This window comes from Dreissena polymorpha, chromosome 11, assembly GCF_020536995.1.
Source record: "Dreissena polymorpha isolate Duluth1 chromosome 11, UMN_Dpol_1.0, whole genome shotgun sequence".
Taxonomy (NCBI): domain Eukaryota; kingdom Metazoa; phylum Mollusca; class Bivalvia; order Myida; family Dreissenidae; genus Dreissena; species Dreissena polymorpha.
The window spans coordinates 11158098-11174250 of NC_068365.1; the positions used below are offsets into that span (position 1 = coordinate 11158098).

At 34.1% G+C, this 16153-nt stretch overlaps 1 protein-coding gene across 4 annotated transcripts; it reads left to right on the top strand.

Moving 5' to 3' along the window:
- Positions 1-3540: 3540 nt before the first annotated feature.
- On the top strand, positions 3541-15350 carry LOC127851385 (transmembrane GTPase fzo-like). Of its 4 annotated transcripts, none has more exons than XM_052385131.1 (10): positions 3541-3642; positions 9448-9650; positions 9859-10078; positions 10904-11178; positions 12162-12302; positions 12599-12829; positions 13041-13156; positions 13455-13596; positions 13757-14102; positions 14279-15350. In XM_052385131.1, exons 2-10 carry the CDS (start codon positions 9456-9458, stop codon positions 14758-14760), a joined length of 2148 nt encoding a protein of 715 aa, XP_052241091.1. In that variant the 5' UTR covers positions 3541-3642; positions 9448-9455; the 3' UTR covers positions 14761-15350. The 4 variants fall into 4 exon arrangements, with proteins under 4 accessions (XP_052241091.1, XP_052241092.1, XP_052241089.1 ...); XM_052385132.1 differs by lacking the exon at positions 3541-3642 and adding an exon at positions 4277-4434 and having other exon boundaries at positions 14294-15350; XM_052385129.1 differs by lacking the exon at positions 3541-3642 and adding an exon at positions 4278-4434.
- The last annotated feature ends 803 nt before the right edge of the window (positions 15351-16153 follow it).

Consider the following 16153-nt stretch of genomic DNA (forward strand, 5'->3'; position numbering starts at 1 on the left):
TTATGGCTTTGCTTTATTTTACACAATATTTTGTAAAAGATTCGTTGATTTTGAGTATTGATGTTACTTTAAATGCCAGTCATCGCGCAGGTCACTCTGTCATCATCCAGCTCACCCTTTATATCACCAACAAGTCCTAATGCAATGGGCAAACGACAAAGCGGCAGAAGTGGGTAAACTGGAAGCCGTAGCCGTTATCCTTCACACAAGCTGTCTAGTCTAGTGCATTAGGTCGCTCTTCACTGATCACTGACACGGAGCAGCAATGTAGTCCAGCAGCCCCCTAAACGACTGGACAGCCGTGTTAAGGAATGCACTGTTTACCTCTCCAGGCATTAGGAAGGTGCTAGAAAAGGTGTTATAAAATGCCTGCATCAACCATATACAGTTAAACGCGTTTGGAGTGAACCCCACACCAGCGGTGAAAACACAAAGAAAACAAATTTAACGAGGACGATTCATCTCATAAAAGGACCATGGAATATTCGCACACTGCTTGACAGTGACAATACAAACAGACCCCAGAGGAGAACAGCCTTGATAGGGAACGAACTCGCCAGATAAGGTATTGAAATCGCTGCTGTGAGAAAGACCAGTTATGTCGATCTGACCAAGGCTTTTGTGACCCTCAGAAGAGAAGGTGTATGAAAGATCATAGCCAATTACGATTCAACAAGCAATTCATCGGCCTGGCACAACAATTCTGCGAGGGATTGTAAGCAAGAGTCCAGGACAGTGGAAAGTCATCTAAACCAGTCCCAGTTACAAAAGAGGTCAAGTCAGGCTGCGTCCTGGCCTCATGTTTTCCGCCATTCTCATGGACGCCTTCAAAGACCATGATGTTGGTGTCAACCTGAGCAACCGCGTAGATAGCAAACCGTTCAAGAGACTACAGGCAAAAGCCAAGATTAATGCAGACATAATCAGATATCTACTGTTTGCTAATGATTGTATCCTTAATTATTTCTCAGAAACTGGTATGTAACGTCGTGTTGGCATGTTTTCTAGTGCATGCACATAATTTAGACTTACGATCAGCACTATAAAGACTGAAGTCCTCCATCAGCCCGAGCCAGGAAAGCCTTACGTTGAACCCAGCGTCCATGGCCTGAGATTCAACAAGTGCACCGCTTAACACTCTCACAAAATGTTATCGATAGCAAAGTGAACTTCCGCATAGACAGTGATAGCTCCACGTTTGGCAGACTATTCCAAATTGTTTGAATAGACGAATCATCACCACAATACACAGCTTTACGTTTACCGTGCAGTGGTGCTCCTTACGCTGCTCTTTGAAACATTCATTTTAAACAGTATAAACATGAGATGCCAGAGAACTGAACAATTCGCATACACCAAGTCTCCGGAAGATATTCGGAATCAAGTGGAACGACGAGACTCCAGATACATAAGTATTGACTAAGGAAGGTCTCCCTAGCATCTTTAGCCTCGTGATGCAGTCCCAACTTCGCTGGGCAGGGCACTTTGTCAGTAAGTCAGTCGAGAGGCTACCCAAAATAACTTTGTATTGCGTGCGACAGCATGACTTGTGGTCCCACGGGGGGGGGGGGCAAAAGAAACGCTTTAAAGACACACTCAAAGCCTCGCTTAAAGCGTTTGAAATCCTCTCAAAACCCGTGGGAACAATCCGCAATGGATCGCACCACCTGGCTTCTTCCATCTACAAGACTTATGACTTATTTTATATCAATATATACAGCCTGATAATTGCAGACGTTAACGCATGTTCTCTATATTATGCTTCATTTCATTGCATTATGTATCGTTCCAGACAGCTTTGAATCTTGAATTGTGATATTTTTTTCTTTATTTGAAATGAAGTCACTAAGTTCATACTTATCCTCATCGTCATTTCCTTGACCGGTCTTGCCGTTGGGGGTATTTAGGGACGATGACACAGAGAACTTCCACGAGGCTGGTATGTTGTGGGCTGCTGAGAGGAGCTAATCCACTCTTTCACATTCTCCATCCAGCTTTTTCTTTCTCGGCCTCGACGGTGAACTACATCTAGCATGCCTTGGAGCACACTGTTGTACAGAGCATCGTGCCTAATGACGTATCCAACCAAGCCCGATTTCGTGCTTTGCGGTCTCCATTTAGGAGGTGCGGGGCAGTCTTTGGTAACACGTGTGTTAAAATGAATGTAATCTGCGTTTTGTGTCCACTTAAATCATCCATGTCTTGCAACCGCAGTGTATGATGGCACGCATCAGGTGAATTTCATCAGCGAAAATAAAATTAGAGATGGGTCTACTACCGATGGAGAGAAATCCTTGGTGGTTTTCTAGGGCCTCATGCATTATCTACCGAAGGACGCTTTCTGGTATGCTCACTGGTATCCCGCTCAAGGAGTAACGTACCTTTAAACGACAGCAAGTTTTTAAACAAATAATGCAGACGACGCTAATTTATTTTCAGCCTGAAACATGACTGTGAACCACTGGTGCCACCTCATTTTGGATATCAATTTATAAATGTACCAATGTTAATGCCTAGGTGGCCTCAAGGGCGGACGTTTTTAAAAAACGATGACACAATATAGAGTGTGATTATGTTTGATATGTTTTTGCAAAACATGTCACATTAAAATCGGCCATTGTATTGCGATAATGTGAAGATAAATGCACTCATAGCTGTACATAAACATACAATAGCAGCGGATTTAGAAACGTAGACACCAGTATGAGTTCTGACATGGTGGCATTTTTAAAGCAAATCGATGATTTCTCCCAGGTGAATAACAAAACTCTACCACATGCAAGTAATTATTACATCAAACAATTATTTCCCTAGCATACAAAACGCTGAATTAATTGCTTCTGGACGATCTTCTAGCTACATTGTAATGCTTGTAACTTGGGTGTAGCAAATGTCAAGGGATGGCGCTAACAAGTAGGTGGCCTGCGATCTACGTTATATGATTTGACAGTCGGTATGACACTATTGTTGACACATAACTGTAATATGTCAGATAAAGTGACTTTGGATTACGTTATATATTTTTCAAAGTCAATACCCAATTAAAAATATATACAAATCTTTCGATTAGAAAGAACTTAGTTTTAAATAGTTAAATCAATGTGATTATTATGTACCAACTCAATTTAACAAAATAAGCAACCTGAGTAACAACGATTGTACAATTCATACCCGAAATGTTTTATAAATCCAAAAACTAAAAAAATGATGTCTGAACACAACGTTAATGTTTCAGTAAGACAGCTTAGAGTAAAAAATATTTCTGCTTGACAAGATTATTTATGTCTCCTTATCGAAATGTTAAATGTACTAATGGGCACAAGTAAAATAATCTTAATTTTGTCAATACACTATAATGTGATCGAATGTAACAATATCGAAAACACAACCTGGAATACAAACAAAGATATGGGTCGGCAACAAAAATTAGGGCCATTTGGGTAAGTGGGTATGAACAACTACTTTGAATTTTACTCCGCACGATTGGAAACACCAAACACCAAACACTATTACCAAGAGATAGTATCGCATAGGATGCACATTCGGATATCGAGAATGAACGGCATTTGTGCTCACATACATTTATGTACCATCTTTTATATATCTTATGCACATAGGTATGTTTTCTATTAAAATGGACAGGTTAGCACTATAATTGAGTTTGTATTAATACACGTCGAAACTATTATATTAATAGCCTTTTGCTGATAAGTTGATGTTTTTAATGAAACGTCACATTATAGTTAAAATGGACGAAGGTTGTAAGTTCGCATTATTTTGTTCATCTTGTTTTACACGCACTCGATTTGTTCATGCAATTATATAAATGATGATATAGTGCTTGCCAAGCGACTTGTTTTGCATTTTATTGGAAAATAAATTGTTAAGTTAAAATGTAGTACACATTGAAGTTGCTAGGCCACAGATGATAAGATTTACATGTGTATGCTTTGATATGAATTGTCGCTTTATGCTATATTGTATCAAATGAGTTTGAGAAATTTTGTAAGTAAGCGAGCCTTTAGTTACAAAGTAATATAAATATATTTTCTCAAATATTAACAAAGTAATGCTAACAATACTTAGTTTATTGAAAACTATAGAACAGCCCACAGCTCAAACTGATACTATATGTTGAGTGTGCTATTAACGTAGCTGGTCTGATAATATATCGTCAGTTAAATATTGATACTATACATACACGATAAAATGGCCCCGTGATATAGTAATGTATAAGTAAACATGTTTACTGATTAAGTTACAGTTATTTGTTAAAGTACGTTATATGCGTCTTCAAATTTATTGCACATGCAATGGTTTGGTTATAATTAAATATTGTTTATTGTTGCTATTTCTAAATAAGTATTTTCACGTATTGATTTTACATGAATATTGATAGTGCGGTACACGTGTTTTGTGAGCTATACGCTTAAGGTAAGTGAACACAGTATTTAAGTTGACGTGAAGACAGTTTACCTAGTGTGTGTGTGTCATTATTGATCATACAAACTTCGCAGGTTGTATTTAAGGAAAAGTAAACACAACGAAGCGTATTATTGAATACGATCATAAAATATAAATGAATATACACGAACCGTTGTTAATATTAAATTAATAACCGCGTTTATGTAAGAGCAATGTTCCACACAATTTTAATGTCGGTCTAATACCATTAAAACATTTTATGTATAGTAGTCCATCTTATATATGAGATATCGCACGTAACATTAAAGTTACGATGTAATTTTTAAAGATTATCACCGCTTAGCATCAGCCTATACGATTTAAATTACCCTTTTTATTAAAAAAAATCTATTTTATGAGCTAATTGCTCGTAAATGTATATGTTGTGTTATATGTTTTGTGTCTGCTGAACATATTTGGTTAATTTATCACAATATCTCAACAATAATCAGACGCGATCTATAGGGGCATATTGTGAAAGTTAAATGGGGACATTAACATATATTGTCAGGAAAACAAGTGTTACTCCCATCCTCTAGCATTTATTGCAAACACGTTAATAATGGCTATAACACTAGGGTATTTATAGTACAATGTCTGATTACCAATACAATGTCAAATGATTTGCTTAAAATGATAATGAACGGATGCAATATCTCATCTCACTCGAACAAATATCCGGCTTATACAATTATCGTATCCTCACTGAGTGAGCGAATAAGTGTGTGTTCTTCAATTTTAAGAAACAGTTGTGAACCACTTTTGTTAATCGTTTCTCTTACAAATAAACTTTACTTTTATAATATATACTTATAATTATATACGTATTTTATTTAAAATAATGTTATATAAATGATGTTAATCAGAAATAATTATTGTTTAATCAATGCGGAACGCGTTAAGAGCTGTTAATGACTACTGGGATAAGAATTGTATATACTTTACTGAAACAACGCAACATTAAAATTTGTTTTATCTAGACCGCAAATCTTCACTCAATCACAGCTATTAAAACATTGATACTATATGTATTCGTATACGCATGCTTTACCTTTTCAAGCTTTAAAACCGAAAGTAAAGTCATTGTATTGCTTTTGCGGTTTACAATTTAAGATTTTTAATTGCTAAAACACTACACGATATTTACTCTTCACTCAATCACAGCTATTAAAACATTGATCCTGTGTGTATTCGTATACGCATGTTTTACCTTTTCAAGCTTTAAAACCGAAAGTAAAGTCATTGTATTGTTTTTGCGGTTTATAATTTAAGATTTTTAATTGCTAAAACACTAAACGATATTTATATGTCAGATAAATGTCACGTAATTACACATTGTTCCCTGATAACACACAGTAACAACCAAAGTTCATTTCTGTTTTCATCGAGATTTATTTCTGTTGAATATTTTCTAACACAACGCTTGCTAATGTTCATGAAATACAATTTTACAGCGCGGCGGCCAACATGGCCACCACGTCAAGAAGACGTGACAAATCTCTAACCGCAGACCCCCCTAGTCCGTAAAAAATACCCCGTTTTTATACTAGTCCTTATCTAAAATCTTATATAAATTTTTATATAAAGGCTTATATAAACGGTCATGTTCTGAAAAATGTTCTGAAAACGTGATGGTCCCAGCAAGTGGCCTGGTCAACACCCGTGACCGCCAAGAGCACCACATCATACGATGTCCTGAATAAAGTCCGGTCAGTTTACCTTAACATAGACTAGAACATCTCATCATATGACAGCACATGTACTCTTACATGTATGATAGTCTACTGGGACAGGCAAAGTGTTACAGTTATATTACGCACAAACTTCATCTTAACTTTTCATATACATATTACTGAAATATACCCATTATCCTTTCATAAAATAAACTCATAAGAATAAATGATAAATGATATGTTATAAACTATTACATTACACACAAACTTCATCTGTTACATTGCATATACATTTTACTTAAATATACCCATTATAACCCGTTACATTACACAGCTTCCCCTTTATTTTAATTTTTTAATTATTTTATGATATTAAAAAAATTATTATTATTATTATTATTTTACAATCGTCTCTGCTAAAATAGATAACGTTAGTGATTGTTGTACAATATAAATGTCAATTAGTATGTAGCGGAGCACATCATCTGTTGGTCGTTGGCCTTCAATACGTCTGGTGTCGTCCATGTAGTATTGAAGTCGTCGCGTGACGAATACGATGTTTATTTAATGTCATTGCCGCCGTCCTGAAGATAAGCCGATTGTATGTTCGTCCGTGGCGATTGGAATGCGTTTGTTGATTCAGCTCTGCTTTCCGATGTTTAACTTTCGTCGTCGATTGTCTTTTCCGTTGTATTCATCGTCGTTGTTGTTTTCGTTGTCGTTTGTACGTTTGTTGATGGTCTCAGCGTCTTCATTTCTCTCGGGACATTAAGATCTTCTATTGGCCATAATGCTCACGAGGTATTAACTATAGCAGTGTTCTCCTTGATGTCTTAGGCCTCGGAAGTATCATTCCAAATGCGTTATCTACGCACGTCAAACAGTTGAACGGCTGCATCTACTCTATAGTGTTTAACGTCACAAGTATTGTGTCCAGTGTTGTGTCACTTGTTGTCCTTCGAAAACTTCTGGCGTTGGGTCTTCTTTTAGCGATAGAACCAGGTATTCACTTTGAGAGTAAACGCCGTGATGTTCCATCCTAATCATGTTGTTTGTTTCTTCTATTCGTTGTTGAAGGCGTTGTCTCGCGAAGTCGCTCTTCTTCGGCGTTGTCTTCAAATCTCGATCTTTGATATGCGTTGTGGTGATACAAGTATCAGTTGTTCAAAATCATGGCAAACATTTATAAATATCCCCTTAGTTTTTGTTAAATATCGCCATGACAACTTACTGTGATATCTTATTAAAAAAAAATTCTTTACAACGAAAAATATAATATCTTATTAAAAAAAATACATTCATTACAACGAAAAATATAAGTCAATTCCTCAAAACATACTTCGGATAAGTACATGACAGTTTGACATCTGACAAGCCATTTACTTCATATGACCTGTGTACCGCCTTAGGCATCATATGATTACTATTTCGACTATTTGATATTTTGTCATTTTGCGCACGTGCAGCCAGTAAATTTTTGACAGGCGCGCGCCACTTTATTGCCCTAGAGTAATGGGTAATGATAGACGTACCTGTCATATCATGATTTCATAAACCTCATCTTTACTACTAAAGGTTTGTCGTTAGGCATAGATTTATTGACAGGTCTGTCCTGTGCACATAGGTATTCGTAAAAATGCGTAAATGTAACACGGCAGACTATTATAAATATGCATCCATAAAATGAGAACCATTTTCGGCAAATTTAAAAATCAGGTCTTGTTCTCTACATGAACTAATTCCGGAAATCTGATGCAATATGCACCCTTCTACCATGAGTAAAATTGACGGCAGGCTTCCACCATTACGGAAATGGCAGGCTCTTATAAACCTCTATGTACCCTATATAGAGTTTATTCTAATACAGAAATTTAATGCGCACATATCGTTAGATTTTTAACTGCGCTACATGCGATAGAAACACATTAAATTCTGACACAAGACCTCCGATTTTTATCGATACCCTAAATACATTTGCAATAAACACAATGATATACATACATATGTACATTATTTTATTTTTTTTTGTGTCTGCCCTATTCATATTCGCAATTACCATTACTGTTCTTATTTCCTATTTTCTTTCTTTTACAATTCGGAAAACTATTTTTAAATTTTCCAATAATTTTATCTATTCGTCCTCTTTAATTTTCTTTATCATTCTAATAAACAAAACCCGCCTTATTTTCTTTATTAAAATAATAAACAAAACTGTCTTAAATAATCTAAATTACTAAATTCTTAATTCTGCTAATGTAAAATACTAGATAAATTCTTTGAATATTTTTTATATTTGTTCCTTCTTCGAGTATTTCTATTATATTAATAAATAAAATCATCCACAAATTTTCTTTATTAAAATAATAAACAAAACTGTTTTAAATACTCTTATTTTATAAATGTTTATATAAAGGCTTATATAAACGGTCATGTTCTGAAAAATATTCTGAAAACGTGATGGTCCCAGCAAGTCAACAACCTCCCCATCATCCCGTGGCCTGGTCTACACTCGTCATCGCCAAGAGTACCACATCATACGATGTCCTGAATAAAGTCCGGTCAGTTTACCTTAACATAAACTAGAACATCTCATCATATGACAGCACATGTACTCTTACATGTATGGTAGTCTACTGGGACAGGCAAAGTATTATAGTTATATTACGCACAAACTTCATCTTAACTTTTCATATACATATTACTGAAATATACCCATTATCCTTTCATAAAATAAACTCATAAGAATAAATGATAAATGATATGTTATAAACTTTTACATTACACACAAACTTCATCTTTTACATTGCATATACATTTTACTGAAATATACCCATTATAACCCGTTACATTACATAAATGTACTTTTCAATAAAATGTTTCGACAGTTGTGCATTAGAAAAAACTATAAATGTAAGTATATTTTACTACATGTGAAAGTAAAAGTCAACTTTCCCTACTTGTCTAAAATATGAGCACTTTATTCCTAACGTTTTACATAATATTCAGCTGTGTACTTAATTTATCGCAGTAAGTCTATATTAGTACTAATCAACTGCTCATTTACTATAGACAAAAGAGAGACTCAGTATAAGCCATACACTTATTTCTTTATTCTGTCGAATGACATGCAATGATATAGGTATTTCATCAGCATATGCTCAGACTATTTTCTTATTGTGGATATTTTAATAATTTATACTAATTAATTCATTTTGATGTGACATGTCTTACTTTTACAAATGAACCATGTAGTTGCGTCTTTGGTGATGCTTTCGTGTATATTACATTGAAACAAAAGTGTTTACCGCAGATTGAAACATGGACTACGTTGATGTACGAGATGAAAGTGATGTTGATAAAATGGACATTGACGCAGTTTTTAACTGGCTTGATGGCAGGCAGATAAATTATCAGCTTTACTCCTTAGACGAGATGAAACAGCTTATTCGAGTCGCTCTTCGCTCGACTAAAAGGGAATCTAGTGATGTAAAGGACTTATTTCGGTCAAAAACGGTACAAAATATGTTGTTGTTTTTTTGTTTTTTAGTAAACGACTTGATTGAAATCAAGAATAAAGGCAATTTCGCTACTATTTCATAACTAACATATAAACGTTTTATGAATATTAAAACTTTGCGTAATATACGTGTTTGATAGTTTTGTACATTTTTACAATGTTAAATCCAGAACGAACAACTGTTTTGTTTTTAAATATTTTCAGGCGGTGTCTGACATTAAAGAAGTACTAACACATGATAAGGACTTAAGGGATCATATCGGTTCTTTTTATGATGAACTTTTGAATACTCTTCGCAAGAAACCGAATTGGACATATCTATATAAATACCTGTCTACGTGGTGCGGTTGTGGGGATATTGTTACAAAGTTAAACGAACACAAAGACGAACTTCAACGCAAAGATTGTCCCATCGTTATAGCCGGTGTGTGATTGCATTTGTTTGTTGATGTATCCCAATTTGAACCGTGATTCTCGTACATACGAAGCTTACTTTTGTAGTTTCCATTAAATATGATGTGTATTTTACTTACCTAGATGAATAAATATTTAGATTTTACAATTTTTATATAACACTAAGCAATAGTACATTACAAGTTGATATTATATCTTCATATACACATACGTTCACCTTTTTGAGCTACTTTATTTTGTATTCTCCATACTCAATTTGTCTCAACTGTCAATGAATGCATAATTTCATAACGGTTGAAAATGTTCTCCATAAAAAAGCTTAAATGTTGGGATTTGAATATGCTAAACTAAGGTAAGCTGACTTTAAAAATTTTACCACTAGACGGATACGACAAACGAATATAAAAAATCCATTTGCATTTATAGATTGCGTTTGTGTTGTTGCTGATTAATAATGGTTAAATATTAACATTTTGGAAAGCAAAAAAGAAGAAAGCATGTTTAACAGATAAGCAATTAAATGATCAAAGAAATAATTAAAAAAATATGGAAATTCTCGCTTTAATGCTCAAATAGTGGGATTCTTATTTGCGATATTAAGATGAGGGTGACAAGCCTACAATAAAAATTGGTATGCAGTAATTACTTCTGAATTGAAAAAAATGTATGACATCAATAACTTTCTTCTACCTGATTAACGAAATACGTCATCACAAAGTCACCAAAGCTTGTCGATAGTATAAATTACGCTCGTAACTACCGTGGTATTGTCAATTCTAAGACAGTTAAGAAATAATCGGATTGTGCTTAATTAAGAATTTGTATTTAAACACAGGAGAGACGAGTGCAGGGAAGAGCTGTTTTCTTAACCTTCTTCTTGGAGAAAAAGTACTTCCAGTTAGCCTGCTCTGCGCAACATCCACCATTTGTTTGGTCCATCCCATAGCCTCTGGAGAGGTCCCTTATTTTACAGTTGATGGGCAGCGGAACCCAGTGGAAAATAAAGACGAATTGATTGGGAAACTGAAGACAATATTGACAGCTCGCCATGAAACTGAGAAAATTAAACAAGTTGATGTCTACATAGAGGTGCCTTTGGTTGGTGAAAACGTAAGTACAGGTTAACATGCTTAACAATTATGCTATACCGATCGACTTAGGCCACTGCCCAAGACAAAAACAAAATTGTAGCTTTTGGTAGCAATTTAAGTTAGTTATAATATATATATATATATATATATATATATATATATATATATATATATATATATATATATATATATATATATACATACATACATCTATTCGCGGTAAAGTACGATGAGAATCCGACTTACTGTAATTTGGTATATATGCTTAATTTTATATTTACCTTATGTTCGCAACATATCTCGAACACAACAAGAGGTCTCAGCTACAAACGTCAATTGTAGATAGATATATCGGTTGCGGTGGATTGCAAACACATTTTAATATTTTTGGAGTTATGGCCCTAATGTTTATACGAATAACAATGAAGTCCGGGGCTTATTTTGAAATCTTTAAGAAATGTTTCCTTGAAACTTGATAGAAATATATCATGAATCGGATGTGTCATGTTAAAAAACATGTCTATTGGTTCAATATTCTCAGTCTCATTGCCTTTGTTTATTTTTGTATGTAAATTGTGTCAGATGATTACTAGAAACCACTAAACAGATATATCGTTTTAAGATTTGGCACGTAGAAATGTCGCATCTACGTGGTGGGGGGGGGCAAGAGTCTCAACTCCCGCCTTTATTGTTGCACATTGATTGTCCTTTAAATGTGAATGCTAAATATCTGTGCATATAATAGATTAACTATAATATGAGGTATCAACACGATCAACAGTTAGGAAGAAAACTCTTTTTAAAAGGAAAACCAGGTCTGAATATAATGAACTATCAATACCTTTAACATAGCGTTTATAGGAAAAATTTCAGCTATCGCAGTGACATTTATAGTTTGTAACTTATGATTTACTTAACCGATGGACACATAGATTAAAGAAATGAAAGCACATGTTTTCCCAAACTTTGTTTCAGAATACGTGTTATACTTTTTCTTTTTAGAAACACATCATTTTTGTGGATACTCCTGGCGTAGGTGAGAGCGAACAAATGTCAGACAAAGTGTTTGAATACCTGCCCAATGCAGCTGCCTTTATATATGTGCTAAACAGTGCTAACGCTGGAGGAGTTCAGGAAGACAAGGTATTTAACCTTAATTCATGACATTTAAACAGCACGCGCTGACGCGTAATTGTTTTGTGTTTCGTTTTAACTTGATTTAAATGTGTCTATCACTGGTTATGTTTCTCGAAGGTTATTCATTTATTGAACGGATAAAAGAATTAAGAGAATCGAGTGTTATGCTTAAATTATATCCTTTGTCATTTAGTTAACGTTATAACCGAAATTAAGCTTTTAACGACGCATTTGACCTCCATTTATCAGGTTAACTTATTCCATAATTATTTATAATTATGTGTACAAATTAAATGTTTTAGCTTGTACAGATTTTTAAGAAAGTTGAAGAGATGAACCAATCAAGTTGCTTATTTAGTTTCGACCCAATGTGCACTATGTTTGTGTGCAACAAGTGGGATGTAATTGAAGAACGAACCAAAAGAGAAGAGGGAACGGAAGATAAAGTTTGGGATGATACATTGTTGAAGCTACGGCATTTTTTACCGGAATGTCAATGGGAAAATCAATTGTATAAAATGAGCACTACTGAGGTATCTTAATATATTCAGAATAATAATGTAAAACTACACATCTGCATTTTAAGCAGTATTTAAAACAAATGTAAGGTTGTCATAATATTCTATATATATCTATAGTATATACATTGAGTTTGATTATGTTTGAGAAATTATACAAATGGAATTTGCAGGTTAATAGTAATCGCAAATGATTAAATTGAGTTGGTATGTATTAACATTTCAGGCCATTCGTTATATGGAAAATGACATGAATGACTCTGACAAGTATTCTAAATTAAAGATTGGACTAAAAAAGCTGTTATATAAAAGCCAAACTAGTAAATCGAATATGCATTTGAGGTAATCAAGAATGATAAATATTCATTATATAACATGAATTTATTGACATGAGAATTTTTAATACAAGAACTTAAAGCAATTGTAAAATATGTTTTACATAACGACACATATTTGTCATTAACTATTGTTTTAAATACGAGTATGCGTTGCAGAATAATTTATGGCAGTGATTTAAGTATTTTTTTATACATAATTATTTGTAAATGGTAGTTACATAAGGCCATCCTTTGTTAAACGTGGTTATGGGAGTGAATAGTGTGCGTCTTTTTATGTACAAACCTCTGTCTATTTTATCCAGGTGGTTACGCTCTTTTATGCAACAAGTTAGCGTGTATGTTTCGGCAAGAAAACACGGTGTTGTTGCAACGGAAGCTGAGAGGATACGGAAACATGAGGAAATTGACATGAAACTTAAAAAAGCTGAAGAAGATACTGAATTGGTAACAGACGTTATATAAAAGCTACAATTTGATAATTTTGAGAATTCCGTAATCATATATGTTTGCTTCCTTTCTATTCCAGTTTGAAATTGCGCAGATAATTGATTTCGTTTATTAATATCTTTATCAAAGATGCTTATGTTTAAACGTTGTTTTACAGGTAAAGAACAGACTAATTGAATCCTGCAAGAGAAAACTTAGTGCTATGACACATGCTGTTCATACGTTTCTAAACGAGGATGATGTACAGAAAAGACTTAAAACGTGTGCTAGCGAGCTTCTTCATTCAATCACAGCACCAGACGATGATGCCTTTCAGTACATAGCAACAAAACACATCATGAAGATTGTTGGACAAGAAATAGAAGCATGGGAACATGACTCAGGATTTTGGAAACGCACTGTTGAGGATATGAGATGCGAAATGGAAAAGGAATTTGGGCTTTTAGATGATGAGTGTTGTGTTGCGGAAGAAGCAATAGAATGCAGAAAACTTGCGTTCAAAGGTATTTAATTGTGTGTTGAATTTAGATTTACTGGATACAAACGAGGAAATTCATTTTAATTTCATTTGAGAATAGTTCGTTTCCTGCAATGTTCAGTTTTTATGCATTTTTATATGTTATCTTAGTCAAAACATTATGAGTGTTTTTTTGTTGTATAGCATGTTAATAATTTTCAGCTCGTGCATTTTCAGGATTCGATACGAGTTCATTATGGGAGAAATTACATAATGGTTTTCAATCAGTTCAGAATGGCTTTACTGCAATATTGAATGGTCGACAATACATGGTAGGGCGGATAATTAAAAAAAGCGTTATCCAAATTGCTAAATTCGTTCACAGAGAAGCATATTTACGACATCTGTTGAAAGTCGTAGCGAAAGAATGCTTCAGTGAAGAATCGATTCACAAAAGTATAAAAGAAAGTTTGTTCTCCCAAATTAAACGTAAAATTATCAGTCAATGTGACAAACACATTCTGTGTCGAATAAAAGCCTGCACTGTTTTGAATGAATGCATTCTTCAGGATACACGAACTCAAAGTGAAATCACTCAGGAAACGTCTGAAATACATGAAGAATTACTACGTTTGAAAGCAAAGCTCAATAACCATGAAAAGAAAAGCACGGGGCTTCAAAATTCAAGCCATACGAGCCTTTAATAAGTAGCATGCGTACTTGGGCCCAACCTGGAGTAACCTCGTTGTACAAGAAAGATCGACGTCAACCATACCAGATTAACGACATTAGTAGTCATTGAAGCGATGAATATATGTTTACTGTGCTATACCTTCAGTTGTAATAAGTTTATAATTGTGTTATGGCGATCATGATTGTAAATCCAATTGACCCACGAGCGGCATCTTAACCTTGTGAGTCCCATTGTCATTGAGCATTATTTGTTTACATACACATGCGTATAGGTCTAAAGTGAAATGGAGCGATGTATTATTTAATAATTAATTTGACGAATGGTTTTCTCGAATGATGTAAAAAAAGTGATGATCCAAGTGTTGTTTATATTTAGTTTTTTAAGATCAAACTTTTTTTAATCAGCTTCTTGTACATGGCTTAAGAGGATTCATTATCATTCATCAATGACCATGTAGGGCTGGCAAATTATTAAAACAATTTAAACCCATGTGTCAAATAAGGTGAAAGTAAAAATATAAAATTATAGCAAACGTATTTCATTTTTTTACTATTTACATATAGAACAAATTACGTGTTTCAAATAAACTTAAGATTGTTAGTTATGTTGTTCGTGTCACTTTAATGAACTATAATGTTTACGACGGCGAGGGGGGAATAAATTTGTATGTATAATTTAAAGGCTTAAATGAGAAAAACATGCTCCAGAAGATTATACAGTTGTATTTGTATTCAACCTGTCCCTACCCAACCCGCACCAACTGGTGATGGATTTGTTGTTGATAGAAACGCATTCACAATGTGGCATAAGCCAGAGTGCAACCAAAAAAAAATCAGATATAAGTTTGGTTGTTACAGTTTAATTGAAATCATACTTCGTGCTTTTTTGCAATCTACAACAGTTTCTTTTCCAAACTTTGTCACATTATTGATTTATTTACAAAGGTACTAATTGCCACTTTGCCATTGTATGTAAGAATAAAAAAACAAACAAAAATAAATTAATGAACAACATTCTAATGCTTGTGGAGAGTTTACATATATTAAATGATTTCAATGGATACGTGTTAGACCAGTAAATTAACACAAATAAAGATGGTGGTGATGGTGATGTCGTATGTATTTCAAGCCTGGTGCATCAAAATTGCTCGTGAGAAGTTGAAGACCTTTGGATTGCTTAAAATATTTAGTGATTGTTTAGATGATTTATGTAGACTTTGTTTACACAACAGAAAGTGGATATGCATACTTACACTAAAATATAGAGGCACAATCAAATGATGAAACCGCATTTAAATAATTCCAATCGATTTATAAAATTTGGAATGCCTGACGGTTAATTTAATTTGACTGCCCCGTCTTAAAAATAATGAGTTTATACTAAATAATAATTTAACGGGACCA

Excerpts from the sequence above, each read along its gene's own strand:
- LOC127851385 (XM_052385131.1), top strand. The coding sequence starts at position 9,456 with ATGGACTACGTTGATGTACGAGATGAAAGTGATGTTGATAAAATGGAC. Across the intron at positions 10,079-10,903 it reads TTGTCCCATCGTTATAGCCG|GAGAGACGAGTGCAGGGAAG; the intron begins GTGTGTGATTGC and ends ATTTAAACACAG. Across the intron at positions 14,103-14,278 it reads CAGAAAACTTGCGTTCAAAG|CTCGTGCATTTTCAGGATTC; the intron begins GTATTTAATTGT and ends AATAATTTTCAG.